This window comes from Sapajus apella, unplaced genomic scaffold (genome assembly GCF_009761245.1).
Source record: "Sapajus apella isolate SASKATOON/1434 unplaced genomic scaffold, GSC_monkey_1.0 scaffold14, whole genome shotgun sequence".
Taxonomy (NCBI): domain Eukaryota; kingdom Metazoa; phylum Chordata; class Mammalia; order Primates; family Cebidae; genus Sapajus; species Sapajus apella.
Genome location: NW_022436954.1, coordinates 4,533,991 through 4,546,035, shown reverse-complemented (window position 1 = coordinate 4,546,035; position 12,045 = coordinate 4,533,991). Strand labels below are relative to the sequence as shown.

Here is a 12,045-nt window from a genome sequence, read left to right as displayed (position 1 = left end):
TAGCCAGGCGTGGTGGCAAGCACCTGTAATTGTAGCTACTCAGGAGGCTGAGGCAGGAGAATTGCTTGAACCTGGGAGGCAGAGGTTGCGGTGAGCCGAGATTGCACCACTGTACCAATGCACTCCAGCCCAGGAGACAGTGTGAGACCCCACCTAAAAAAAAAAAAAAAAAACAAATTGTAACACTTATCCCCACAACAGGAAACTGAGATACTGGAGGTAGGCATGGGAAGATTTACTTTTCAGTACACATCCTGGTATAACTTGTACCATATGCATGTAACTGGTAACATTTTAATTAATTTTAGCTTCCTAATAGTGTGTGAGAACTAAAAGAGGTGACAATTTAATGTAGTGTGATAGGAATGCTAAAGTGAGTTGTTCCAAAGATCAACTTTGCCTGTCTGACCTTTCCCACTACAATGAACTCCAAGGTCTCAGTTCTTATTTTATTTTATTTTTGAGACGGAGTTTCACTCTTGTTACCCAGGCTGGAGTGCAATGGCGCGATCTCGGCTCACAGCAACCTCCGCCTCCTGGGTTCAGGCAATTCTCCTGCCTCAGCCTCCTGAGTAGCTGGGATTACAGGCACGCGCCACCATGCCCAGCTAATGTTTTGTATTTTTAGTAGAGACGGGGTTTCACCATGTTGACGAGGATGGTCTCGATCTCTTGACCTCGTGATCCCCCCGCTTCAGCCTCCCAAAGTGCTGGGATTACAGGCTTGAGCCACCGCGCCCGGATATTTTATTTTATTTTAAAGACGGGGTTTCACCATGTTGGTCAGGCTGGTCTTAAACTCCCGACCTCAGGTGATCCGCCCGCCTTGGCCTCCAAAGTGCTTGGATTATAAGCATGAGCCACCATGCCCAGCCCTCAGTTCTTTTGAGGGTAAGAGATTTGGGTTGTATTGTGCAATGCTTGACATAATGGGACTACCAGGCTTGGGGATTCTTTTATGAGAGTTTCACTGTGACAACAATAGTTTTAGTCCCAGTCCCTTCATAGTTGGAAGCATAATGTTCCTGAACCCTGCACTCCCAGATATAGACAAATATTTCTTCTTCCAAAGCAGTAAAGAGGTCTAGATGAGCTGCTGGCCATTTGGGGGTAAGGGAGGCATTTGAGGACACTGGGCCTGGTCAAGGGATAATATGGGTATTTCTAGGAGCTACCAAAGGCTGGCTGCTGAGCTCTTGAACAGGGCTGACTGGTGGGGGGGCCTTCAGGGCCCACACCAAATGGCGAACCCGCCGCTGCTGCTGCAGCCAATAGAGCATCTCCACTTTGTCGCTCTTCATCTTGTCCAGGTAGCGCCGCCCCTTGAAGATCACTGGCTCGCCGAAGATTGACTCAATCTCCTCCAGGAGGGAAGCCAAAGAAGACTCCATGAAGTTAAGCTTCCTGTGGAGATGGCTTCGGATCTGATTCTCCTCCAGGAAGTGACTGGAGCTCAAGTTTGTCTTTTTGAAGAAGCGGTTGGGGTTGGAAGCTCGTCCCTCAAACCACTCTAGTCTCGCTAGCAACGCCTCCCGCAGCTGAATGGGCTTCAGGGCCTGCTCCCAGGCATTCACCAATGAAGGCAGCTGTCTCAGACGGGCTTTGGAGCTGTACTTAATGACCATGTCCACCCGGTCTTTGTCGGGGACCTCAAGCACAGACCACAGTTGTTGCAGACGCTTCTGTAGGCTCAGGGTATTGTGTGATTCTCCCACGTGGGGGGTTTTCCCAGCTCCTAGCCTGTGCTCTAGCACAGTGTTCCAATCCCATTCTCCTGGCACAAAGTCTGGTTCTTCATCTTCTAGCAATGGGGGAGGGTGCTGAAACTCTAGGGACTCACTGACAGGGGCCACAGTCTCCCCAGGAACCTCTTCTTCATACATTTGAAAGATTACATGAAGGAAATCTGTTTCATGGTTGGTAAGGTACTTGAAGTAGTCATCCACAGACAAGGTGGTTTTCCACCAGTTCATCAAGGAGGGCTTGTTTGACCACCTCTCCCAGCTTTTGGTAGCTTGGGGTGATGGGAAGGGGGACGTCTTCTCAGCATCGGACTGTAAAGTGTTTGCTCTTTGGGAGTAAAGTCCAACCAGCTCAGGGTTGATGATTCGAGACTGGTTTTCTTGACGTAGAAAGGCTGAGGACAGGAAGGTTGACCAGTCTTTATCTGCTGCAGGCTCAACTAGGGGCCCTTGATCAAAATGTAAGTGGTCAGCAGAGACCCGGCTCATCAACTCCTTATAGACCTCCCTGGTACTACTGCCAACAAAGTTATCAATATCCATTTTTTCAATGGCTTTAGGATCCAGTTCACCAACCAGATGGTTATATAGGGCTCCAGCCCCCTCAACGTGGAAAGAGTCTAAAAAGTTTCTATCAGACACCTGTACAGCAGCCACCTGGACCACAACCTCCTTCCTAAGCTTCAAAGTAATGGTCACTGGCTGTGGGTGAAGTGGAAAGGAATTGGGTGGCTGGGGGTCCCACTGCCCAGAGGTCTCTTCCTCCTGGAGGTTCTTCAGTATCTTCTCCAGCTCCTCCAGGTGATGCCCTGCAGCTGGGGGACGGGTCACAACCCCCAGGAGAGGAGGCAGGCCCAGGGGTGGGTAGCGAGTCCCCTCCAATTTCATGTTCTTTATCAACTGCTTCAGATCCTCAGCCACGATGTACCCAGTCAGCTCTGGTTTGCTCTCTGTAGCCAAGACCAGCGGGGTTAAGGGGCAAGATGGGAGTGGAGGAAGGCCCAACTCATCTGCCAGTCTCCAGCCCTCACGCAGGGAGGGCATGGATTGGCTTCTCTGGAGCTCGGAGTACAAAGGCGACGGGGAAACCCTGCTGGTAGGAGCCACAGGATAGCTGGGCATCGACACCATCGGTGAGGAACTGATGTCGATTTCTCTCTTCTTTCCTAAGGAGGGCAGCCAGTGAAGAGGCTTTTTCTTCTTCAGCGGAGGGATGGACTTCAATTCCTTCACTGGATCCATCTTTCCTGGCTCACTGAGAAACTCTGGTGGACGACTGAGTTGGATGAGGTAATTTAGGTTGAGGTTAGAGCACTGCACTTGGGCGAAGCCAGTGCTGTGAGGCCAGGGGATGGGACACAGCTTGAACGTCCCGGCGGGGCAGACGGGGCGAAGCTTGTCCACACCTCCAGAGGCCTGCTCTGCCTTCAGCAGGGCCTGGAAGTCGGCGAGCAGGCCACGGTAGACGTTGGGACTGGTGAGGAAGAGTGTGCAGTCCCTGGCGAGGCTGGCGGCCAACCGGGTAAGGGTGGCTGATTCAGTGAAGACCCCTCTGGAGGTCGACATGGTCACCAGCAGGTGCAGGTAGCGCAAGAAGAGCTGCTCGCTGCTCAGCAGCACGTAGGCCTCGAGACGCTTCCGGAGCTTCAGGTTGTTCTTGTGGCTCAGATTAAGTTCGGCGGGCGGCTCCCGCCAGCTGCACTTCAGCTCATCCAGGATGACCTTGATGAGACGTAGTCGGGCTTCAGGAGGCACTCGCGCTGACATCCCGCTGCTGGCCAGCAGCTTGGCCACCTGGCTGCATAGCGACGCCACCGTCAGCTTCGCGAGAGGGAAGGACTGCAGAATCCGGCCCTCCTGTCGGGGGCGCTTCTGAGGCTCTGGGGACGTCGCGTTAGTGGGGAAGAGAGACAACGGACGCAGCAGTCGGTGGTAAAACCGCTGGAGCTGACGCTCCGGCTTCGCGGGCTCCATCTTAGCGCCGGCGGCAGGTGCCACTGGTGAACAGAGAGCCGAGTGGTTACTAAGGCAACCAGGGACCCTGCGGCCGAGTGCGCCTGCTCGGCCGCTTTGGCAGACAGGGGCAGGGCCTGGCGCGCGCACGCACTAGGAGGCGGAGCTAAGGAGTGGGTTTCGAGGCTCCGCCCCCGCGACGCAGCGCTGGTTGGCGCTCCTGCGCCGGAGCCGCTGTGCGTCTCGAGCTGGTGACTGGGTCCAGAATGGCTTCGGACTCGGGGACCCAGGGGACCCTCTGCACGGTGAGGGTCGAGGCTTCCTGTGGAGCCTCACCAGGCAGAGAGCTTTGGCCCCTGGGGTGATTGTTCCCTTAGGAAGAGGGGATGGAGTGGGCACCTGGGTTGGGGCCTGGGGCCACGGGGTGAAACTAGGGTGCCAGGGTAGCAGAGGGCCTGCGTGAGTGTTGGGGAGGTGACACTACGGTCCTGGAATGCTCATGAGTGATCATGAAGAAGGTGCTTGAAAAAGGGTTATGTGGGGCTTGTTCCCAGGCTCAGGGGGTGGTCATAGGGTAGGTGGTGAAACAAAGTCATACCAAGGCGCTTCCCCAGTGATCATCGGTTGGTCCGTGCTGCCTTTGCAGTTGGAGTTTGCGGTGCAGATGACCTGTCAGAGCTGTGTGGACGCAGTTCGGAAGTCCCTGCAAGGGGTGGCAGGTAAGAACAGGGTAAAATTTTCTGCGGACAGTCAAGAGGCCTCTGGGAGGGACCAGGTGAATCTATTAGTTGAACCCTACTCCCATTTTACAAATGCAGAAACTGAACCCCCGAGAGTGGAAGGAATGTTCTCAGAGTCACACACAGACCTGGAGGCAGAGCCTGGACTACAGCTCTCCAGCTTGCGCTGTGACAGGCTCTAACTGCCTGTCTTGCAGTCCTGAACCTCCTGTGCCCCCGGAGACTGGGCAGTTAGACTGAGGGAGTTCCTTGGAAAACGGGCAGTTAGACTGAGGGAGTTCCTTGGATAACAGGCAGTTTCTGTTTGGGAAACAACCATAATGTCGACAAAGCAAACAGTAGCACTGGTCCTATGCCATCCTGGGTAGCTTCTGGTTCTTAAAAGGCCAGCTGGTCTGGAGGTGACCTGGCACAATTAGAAATATCTGGAAAGGTAAAGCCACTAGCATGGCTCTGGGAACTAGCTTCCTTTGATTCTGTTAAGTGTTCACCCAGCCCCAGCTCAGTGGCTCACACCTATAATCCCAGCACTTTGGGACGCTGAGCTGGGTGGACTGCTCAAGTCCAGGAGTTTGAGACCAGCCTGAGCAACATGGCAAAAACCTTTCTCTACAAAATATACACAAATTAGTTGGGCATGGCAGCATGCTCTTGTAGTCCCAGCCACTGGGGAGGCTGAGGGAGGAGGATCACTTGAGCCCAGGAGGTCAAGGCTGCAGTGAGTTGCGATTGTGCCACTGCACTCCAGACTGGTGACAGAGTGAGAACCTATCTCAAAAAAAAAAAAAAAAAAAAAAAAAATTTTACCCAATCATTCGGCAGGTATGGACCAGATACTGGGGCTTTTTCGGGAGAAGAGTTCACAGGGTTATCAGGCACATCCCTTGCACTCAGGTGGAAATGAGCATGCAAGCGTTGCCTGGATGGTGTTCACAGAACACTTCATGGAAAGAGCAATTCTGAGAGAGAATGAAATGAGATGGCTTCTGAAGCTGGTAGTGGTGGACTCTGTATAGTGGTTAGGGGCGTGAGCTCTAGAGTTCAAACCCCCTCTTTGCCACTTAATGGCACTAAGACTTCATGCATGTAACTTTTTGTGTCTCTGTTTCTTCAGTGTTCAATGGGGGATGATAATAGAAGCTACTCTGGAGGGTTTTCCTGAAGAGTAACCAAGTTAATACAAAAAAAAGCACTTAGGCCGGGCGTGGTGGCTCAAGCCTGTAATCCCAGCACTTTGGGAGGCCGAGGCGGGTGGATCACGAGGTCAAGAGATCGAGACCATCCTGGTCAACATGGTGAAACCCCGTCTCTACTAAAAATACAAAACATTAGCTGGGCATGGTGGCGCGTGCCTGTAATCCCAGCTATTCAGGAGGCTGGGGCAGGAGAATTGCCTGAACCCAGGGGGCGGAGGTTGCAGTGAGCCGAGATCGCGCCATTGCACTCCAGCCTGGGTAACATGAGTGAAACTCCGTCTAAAAAAAAAAAAAAAAAAAAGAGCACTTAGAAAAGTCTTTGGCTTGTAGTAATAGCCCAATAAACCCTAGGGGGTTTTGAGAGGAAGGGCTTACAGGTGGTGATCTTGTTGGAGGGAAGCTGGAGGGGACAATGTTGAAGCTGGGTTTGCTTAGGCGATGTGTTTTGGGGTGGTGCCTGAGCCCTCAACTTCCTGTAAAACTCGCCTGCCAGGAGAGCAGAGAGCTGGCCTTTTTCTTGGACCCAGGGCAATTTTCAGCCCTCAGCATGTTTTTAAAGCACCAGATAAAGATTTCTGGTGACTCTATGTTGTCTGGCCTTCTGTTTTCTCCCTCACTGGGCTCTGAGCCAACCAAGGCTGGGCCTGGCCATGTTCCGAGGTCTACCAGTCTTAAGGATCAAATTGAATGGCTGCTTAGCTGCCTCCGTCTTGGCTCAGACTCAGTCAAGAATTCAGGACGTGCATAGTGACAAGGAGCTTCCTAGTTCAGGAGGAGGGAATCAGCTCTTCTCTGGAGACCCCAGGGTCTGGGAACTCCCCTATGCTGAGGCCTGTCATCAGGACATCTTATCTGCTGTGTGTCTAAAACATAATAAGGCCTCCACACTGCTCCAGGTCACCAGCCTCTCCCCAGCCCATGTACGAACCTCATCCTTTGATGGGTTCCCCATTGCTTCTGTTGTCCCCTCTAATAGTTTCGCACATAAAAGCCAGTGTGATTTTTTTTTTTTTTGAGATGGAATCTTGCTCTGTCACCCAGGATGGAGTGCTATGGTGCGATCTTGGCTCACTGCAACCTCTACCTCACAGGTTCAAGCGATTCTTCTGCCTCAGCCTCCTGAGTAGCTAGGATTACAGGGATCCACCACCACACCTAGCTAATTTTTGTATTTTTAGTAGAGATGGAGTTTCACCATGTTGGCCAGGCTGGCCTCCATCTCTTGACCTTGTGATCTGCCCACCTCGGCTTCCCAAAGTGCTGGGATTATAGGCATGAGCCACTGTGCCCGGCCTTTTTTTTTTTTTTTTTTTTTTTTTTTTTTTTTTTGAGACAGGGTCTCACTCTGCTCTGTCGTCCAGGCTGAAGTGTAGTGGCACATCTCCACTTACTGCAACCTCCGCCTTCCGGGTTCAAGTGATTCTCCTACGTCAGCCAACCGAGTAGCTGGGATTACAGAAGTATGCCACCATGCTGGCTAATTTTTGTATTTTTACTAAAGACGGGGTTATGCCATGTTGGCAAGGCTGGTATCAAACTCCTGGCCTCATGTGATTCACCTGCCTCTACCTCCCAAAGTATCCCAGGCTCAAGCCTGGGATTACAGGCTTGAGCCACCACACCTGGCCATCTGACAACTGACTTTTGAACTTGACCCTTGTGAACCTCACAGAGCACTTCCCCTCACAGAGCTGGCAGTCTAGGTGTGAAACAGAGGATTGTAGTCAGCACAGTGTGAATTACAGGAGGGGGAGCATGAGCTGCTACAGGACCACAAAGGGTGTGGTCCTAACCCAGCCTGGAGCCTAGGGGCTACTTCCTAGGGTAAGCAGAATATCTGGGTTAAGTGCTGGACTTTGGAGCTAGGCTGCATGGGCAGAGGTCCAGTTGCACAGCTTACTACGGTGTGACTTTGAGCAAGTTTCCTCATCTTTCTGTGCCTCAATTTTCTCATCTGTCAAATAGGGATCATTGTACCTAACTCTCAGGCTTAGTAGAAGTACCAAATATGTCAAGAAAGGTCAAACACAGGCCTTGCTCACAGTCTGTGCCCAGTAAATGTCAACATTACTGATGATGGCTATAGTCCCTCCCTTTTATGTGTGTAACAGGTTTATTAAGATATAATTGATAGGCTGGGCACAGTGGCTCACGTCTGTAATCACAGAACTTTGAAAGGCTGAGGCGGGCAGATCACTTGAGGTCAGGAGTTTGAGACCAGCTGGCCAAAATGGTGAAACCCCATCTCCACTAAAAATACAAAAAAAATTAGCTGGGCATGGTGGCACATGCCAGTTGTCCTAGCTACTTGGGAGGCTGAGGTAGGAGAATTGCTTGAACCCAGGAGGCAGAGGCTGCAGTGAGCTGAGATCACACCACTGCACTCCAGTCTAGGTGACAAAGCGAGACTCTGTTTCAAAAAAAAAAAAAAAGATAAAATTCATGTACTGTAAAAATCACCCATTTAGGCCAGGGGTTGTGGCTCATGACTGTAATTCTAGCACTTTGGGAGGCCAAGGTGGGCAGATCACCTGAGCTTAGGAGTTTGACATCAGCCTGGGCAACATGGTGAAACTCCGTCTCTGCTAAAAATACAAAAAATTGCTGGGCGTGGTGGCTCACGCCTGTAATCCCAGCACTTTGGGAGGCCGAGGCGGGTGGATCATGAGGTCAAGAGATCGAGACCATCCTGGTCAACAAGGTGAAACCTCGTCTCTACTAAAAATACAAAAATTAGCTGGGCATGATGGTGCATGCCTGTAGTCCCAGCTACTCGGGAGGCTGAGGCAGGAGAATTGCTTGAACCCAGGAGGCGGAGGTTGCGGTGAGCCGAGATTGTGCCATTGCACTCCAGTCTGGGCAACAACAGCGAAACTCCGTCTCAAAAAAAAACAAAACAAAACAAAACAAAACAAAACAAAAAATTAGCTGGGTGTGGTGCCGCACACCTGTAGTTAGTACCTGGTACTTTGGAGGCCGAGGCAGAGGAATCTCTTAAACCCAGGAGGCAGAGGTTGCAGTGAGCTGAGATTGCGCCATTGCACTTCAGCCTAGGTGACAGAGCAAGACTCCGTCTTAAAAATAAATAAATAAATCACTCATTTAAAGGATATAGTTCAGCTGTTTGTAATATATTCAGAGTTGTGCAACCATCTCTCCATTGTTAGGTTTATATTTTCTTTCTTTTTTTTTTAAAGATGGGGTTTCACCATGTTGGTCAGGCTGGTCTTGAACTCCCAACCTCAGGTGATCCGACCGCCTTGGCCTCCAAAGTGCTTGGATTACAGGCATGAGCCACCACGCCCTGCCCTAGGTTTACATTTTCATCACTTGATAAAGAAGTCCTAGGCAGGAGGTGGGCATGATGGCTCATCCCTGGAATCTCTTTGGGAGGCTGAGGCAGGAGCATCACTTGAGGTCGGGAGTTCCAGACTAGCCTGGCCAACATGATGAAACCCTGTCTCTACTAAAAATACAAAAATTAGCTGGGCATGGTGGCATGTGCCTATAGTCCCAGCTACTTGAGAGGCTGAGGCATGAGAACCAAGGAGGTGGAGGTTGCAGTGAGCCAAGATTGCACCACTGTGCTCCATCCTGGATGATAGAGCGAGACTCTGTTTCTGAAAAAAATAAAATCCTAAGCCAGGTATGGTAGTTCACACCTGTAATCCCAATACTTTGGGGGACCCAGGCAGGAAGATCTCTAGAGTCCAGAAGTTTGAGACCTGTCTGGGAAACAAATTGAGAACCCACATCTACAAAATTTTTTTTACAAAAGAAATCCTGAGGCTGGGCACGATAGGTCACATTTATAATTCCAGCCCTTTGGGAGGCCGAGGAGGGTGGAACTTGAAGTCAGGAGTTCAAGACCAGCCTGGCCAACATGGTGAAACTCTGTTTCTACTACAGATACAAAAAAATTAGCTGGACGTAGTGGTGGGCATGTGTAATCCCAGCTACTCAGTATGCTGAGGCAGGAGAATCGCTTGAACCCAGGAGGCAGAGGTTGCAGTGAGCAGAGATTGTGCCACTACACTCCAGCCTGGGCAACAAGAGCAAGACACCATCTCAAAAAAAAAATTTTTTTTTTTTTTTGGCTGGGTGCAGTGGCTCACACCTGTAATCCTAATTTTGGGAGGCCAAAGCAGGCGGATCACCTGAGGCCAGGGGTTTGAGACCAGGCTGGCCAACATGGTGAAACCCCATCTCTACTAAAACTACAAAAATTAGCTGGGTGTGGTGGTGCATGACTGTAATCCCAGCTACTTGGGAGGCTGAGGCAGGAGAATTGCTTGAACCCGAGAGGTAGAGGTTGCAATGAGCCAAGATTGCACCATTGCACTCCAGCCTGAGCAACTGAGTGAGAATCTGCATTAAAAAAAAAAAAAAGTTAAGCTATCTCCTACAGGAAGAGTATTTTCTGTCTCTGTTCTAGATGTCTCTATTTTAGACATCTTATGTACAGGCAGCATATAATATATGTGGCGTTTGTGACTGCCTTTCATGTAACATGTTTCAAGGTCCGTCCATGTTGCAGCATGTATCAGCATTTAATTTTTTTTTTTGAGATGGAGTCTTGCTCTGTTGCCAGGCTGGAGTGCAGTGGCACAATCTCGGCTCACTGCAGCCTCCGCCTCCTGGGTTCAAGGGATTCTTCCGCCTCAGCCTCCCGAGTAGCTGGGACCACAGGCGCGTGCCACCATGCCCGGTTAATTTTTGTATTTTTAGTAGAGATGGGGTTTCACCATGGTCAGGATGGTCTCGATCTCTTGACCTCATGATCCGCCCACCTCAGCCTTCTAAAGTGCTGGGATTACAGGCATGAGCCACTGCGCCTGGCAGTATTTCATTCTTGAATAGTATTTCATTGTATGGATACCACATTTTATCTGTTCATTAGTTGATGGGCATCTGGGTTATTTTTACCTTATGGCTATTATGAGTAATGGTGCTATGGATAGCCCACTTAAAAAACACCACTTTAGGCCGGGCACGGTGGCTCACGCCTGTAATCCCAGCACTTTGGGAGGCCGAGGCTGGGGGATCACAAGGTCAAGAGATTGAGACCATCCTGGCCAACATGGAAACCCTATCTCTACTAAAAATACAAAAATTAGCTGGGCCTAGTGGCACATGCCTGTAGTCCCAGCTACTAGGGAGGCTAAGGCAGGAGAATCACTTGAACCCGGAAGGCAGAGGTTGCAGTGAGGTGAGATCATGCCACTGCACTTCAGCCTGGGTGATAGAGCAAGACTCTGTCTCAGAAAAAAATTGTAATTTTCAAAAGTTATAAATAATGCCTGGCATGTATTAGGACTCATAGAAATCCTTAGGGCAAGGTGGCATTATCCTTATTTATATGAAAAGAAGCAGACTCAGGGCGAAGAGGCTTACTCAGGGTTACACAGTTGCAAGGTAGCTTGCCTCTGGCCATGGGAAGGTTGGTGGATATGGGGATGGAGAATCGCTGTCTGTTTCTCTGTTCCCTGCTGCCAGCAGTGGGTGCCAGCCTCTATTGTCCTCTCCCCTCTCTCTCTTGCCAGGTGTCCAGGATGTGGAGGTGCACTTGGAGAACCAGATGGTCTTGGTACACACCACTCTGCCCAGCCAGGAGGTGCAGGCTCTCCTGGAAGGCACGGGGCGGCAGGCGGTACTCAAGGGCATGGGCAGTGGCCAGTTGCGTGAGTGACCACTATGGCTTTGGCCTTGGCCTCTCTGGGAGGGAGGTGGCTCAGAGCTGGTACAAATCTAACCATAGGAGTCTCGAGCTCTGGGTTGCAGTGGCTTTGAGAAAGGTGTGAAAATTATGTGAGACTCCCTGCCCTTCCCGAGCTGCTGAAGAGGTGTGCTGGGTGAGGTGGCAAGGCAGCCCAAGTGTTTTAATACCTTGCAGAGAATCTGGGGGCAGCAGTAGCCATCCTGGGGGGGCCTGGCACCGTGCAGGGGGTGGTGCGCTTCCTACAGCTGACCCCTGAGCGCTGCCTCATCGAGGGAACTATTGACGGCCTGGAGCCTGGGCTGCATGGACTCCATGTCCATCAGTACGGGGACCTCACAAAGAACTGCAACAGGTGAGTGGTCTAAAGTCTCCCCAGCAGCATCCTCAGCTACGCATTTTCTCACTTGGCCTTCGTGAATACCCTGTGAGGCACATATACACAGGCACAACCTCCAAATGTGGAAACTGAGCCTCAAAGAGGTTAAATGACTTGCCAAAGGTCCAGAGCAGGTAAAAGGTAGAGTTGGGATTTGAGTCAAGATCTGACCTTGGCTGGGCGCAGTGTCTCACGGCTGTAATCCCAGCACTTTAGGAGGCTGAGGCAGGCAGATCACCTGAGGTCAAGAGTTCAAGACCAGCCTGGCGAACGTGGTGAAACCGCAACTCTATTAAAAATACAAAAAAAGGGCCGGGCG

General features: G+C 51.0%; 2 protein-coding genes across 2 annotated transcripts in view; one reads left to right on the top strand and one right to left on the bottom strand.

Annotated features, from left to right (window-relative positions):
* Positions 1 to 826: 826 nt before the first annotated feature.
* Positions 827 to 3,785, bottom strand: CCDC87 (coiled-coil domain containing 87). The gene is given in 2 exon segments (XM_032282728.1): positions 827 to 1,222; positions 1,224 to 3,785. Coding segments are annotated over 2 exon segments (2,544 nt in total). The 5' UTR covers positions 3,717 to 3,785; the 3' UTR covers positions 827 to 1,171.
* Positions 3,732 to 12,045, top strand: part of CCS (copper chaperone for superoxide dismutase) — a gene marked incomplete in the record, with an annotated part of 17,672 nt that continues 9,358 nt past the window's right edge. The window contains 4 exon segments of the mRNA XM_032282729.1: positions 3,732 to 4,000; positions 4,342 to 4,414; positions 11,175 to 11,312; positions 11,525 to 11,702. Of these exon segments, the coding sequence (XP_032138620.1) occupies positions 3,962 to 4,000; positions 4,342 to 4,414; positions 11,175 to 11,312; positions 11,525 to 11,702 (428 nt within the window).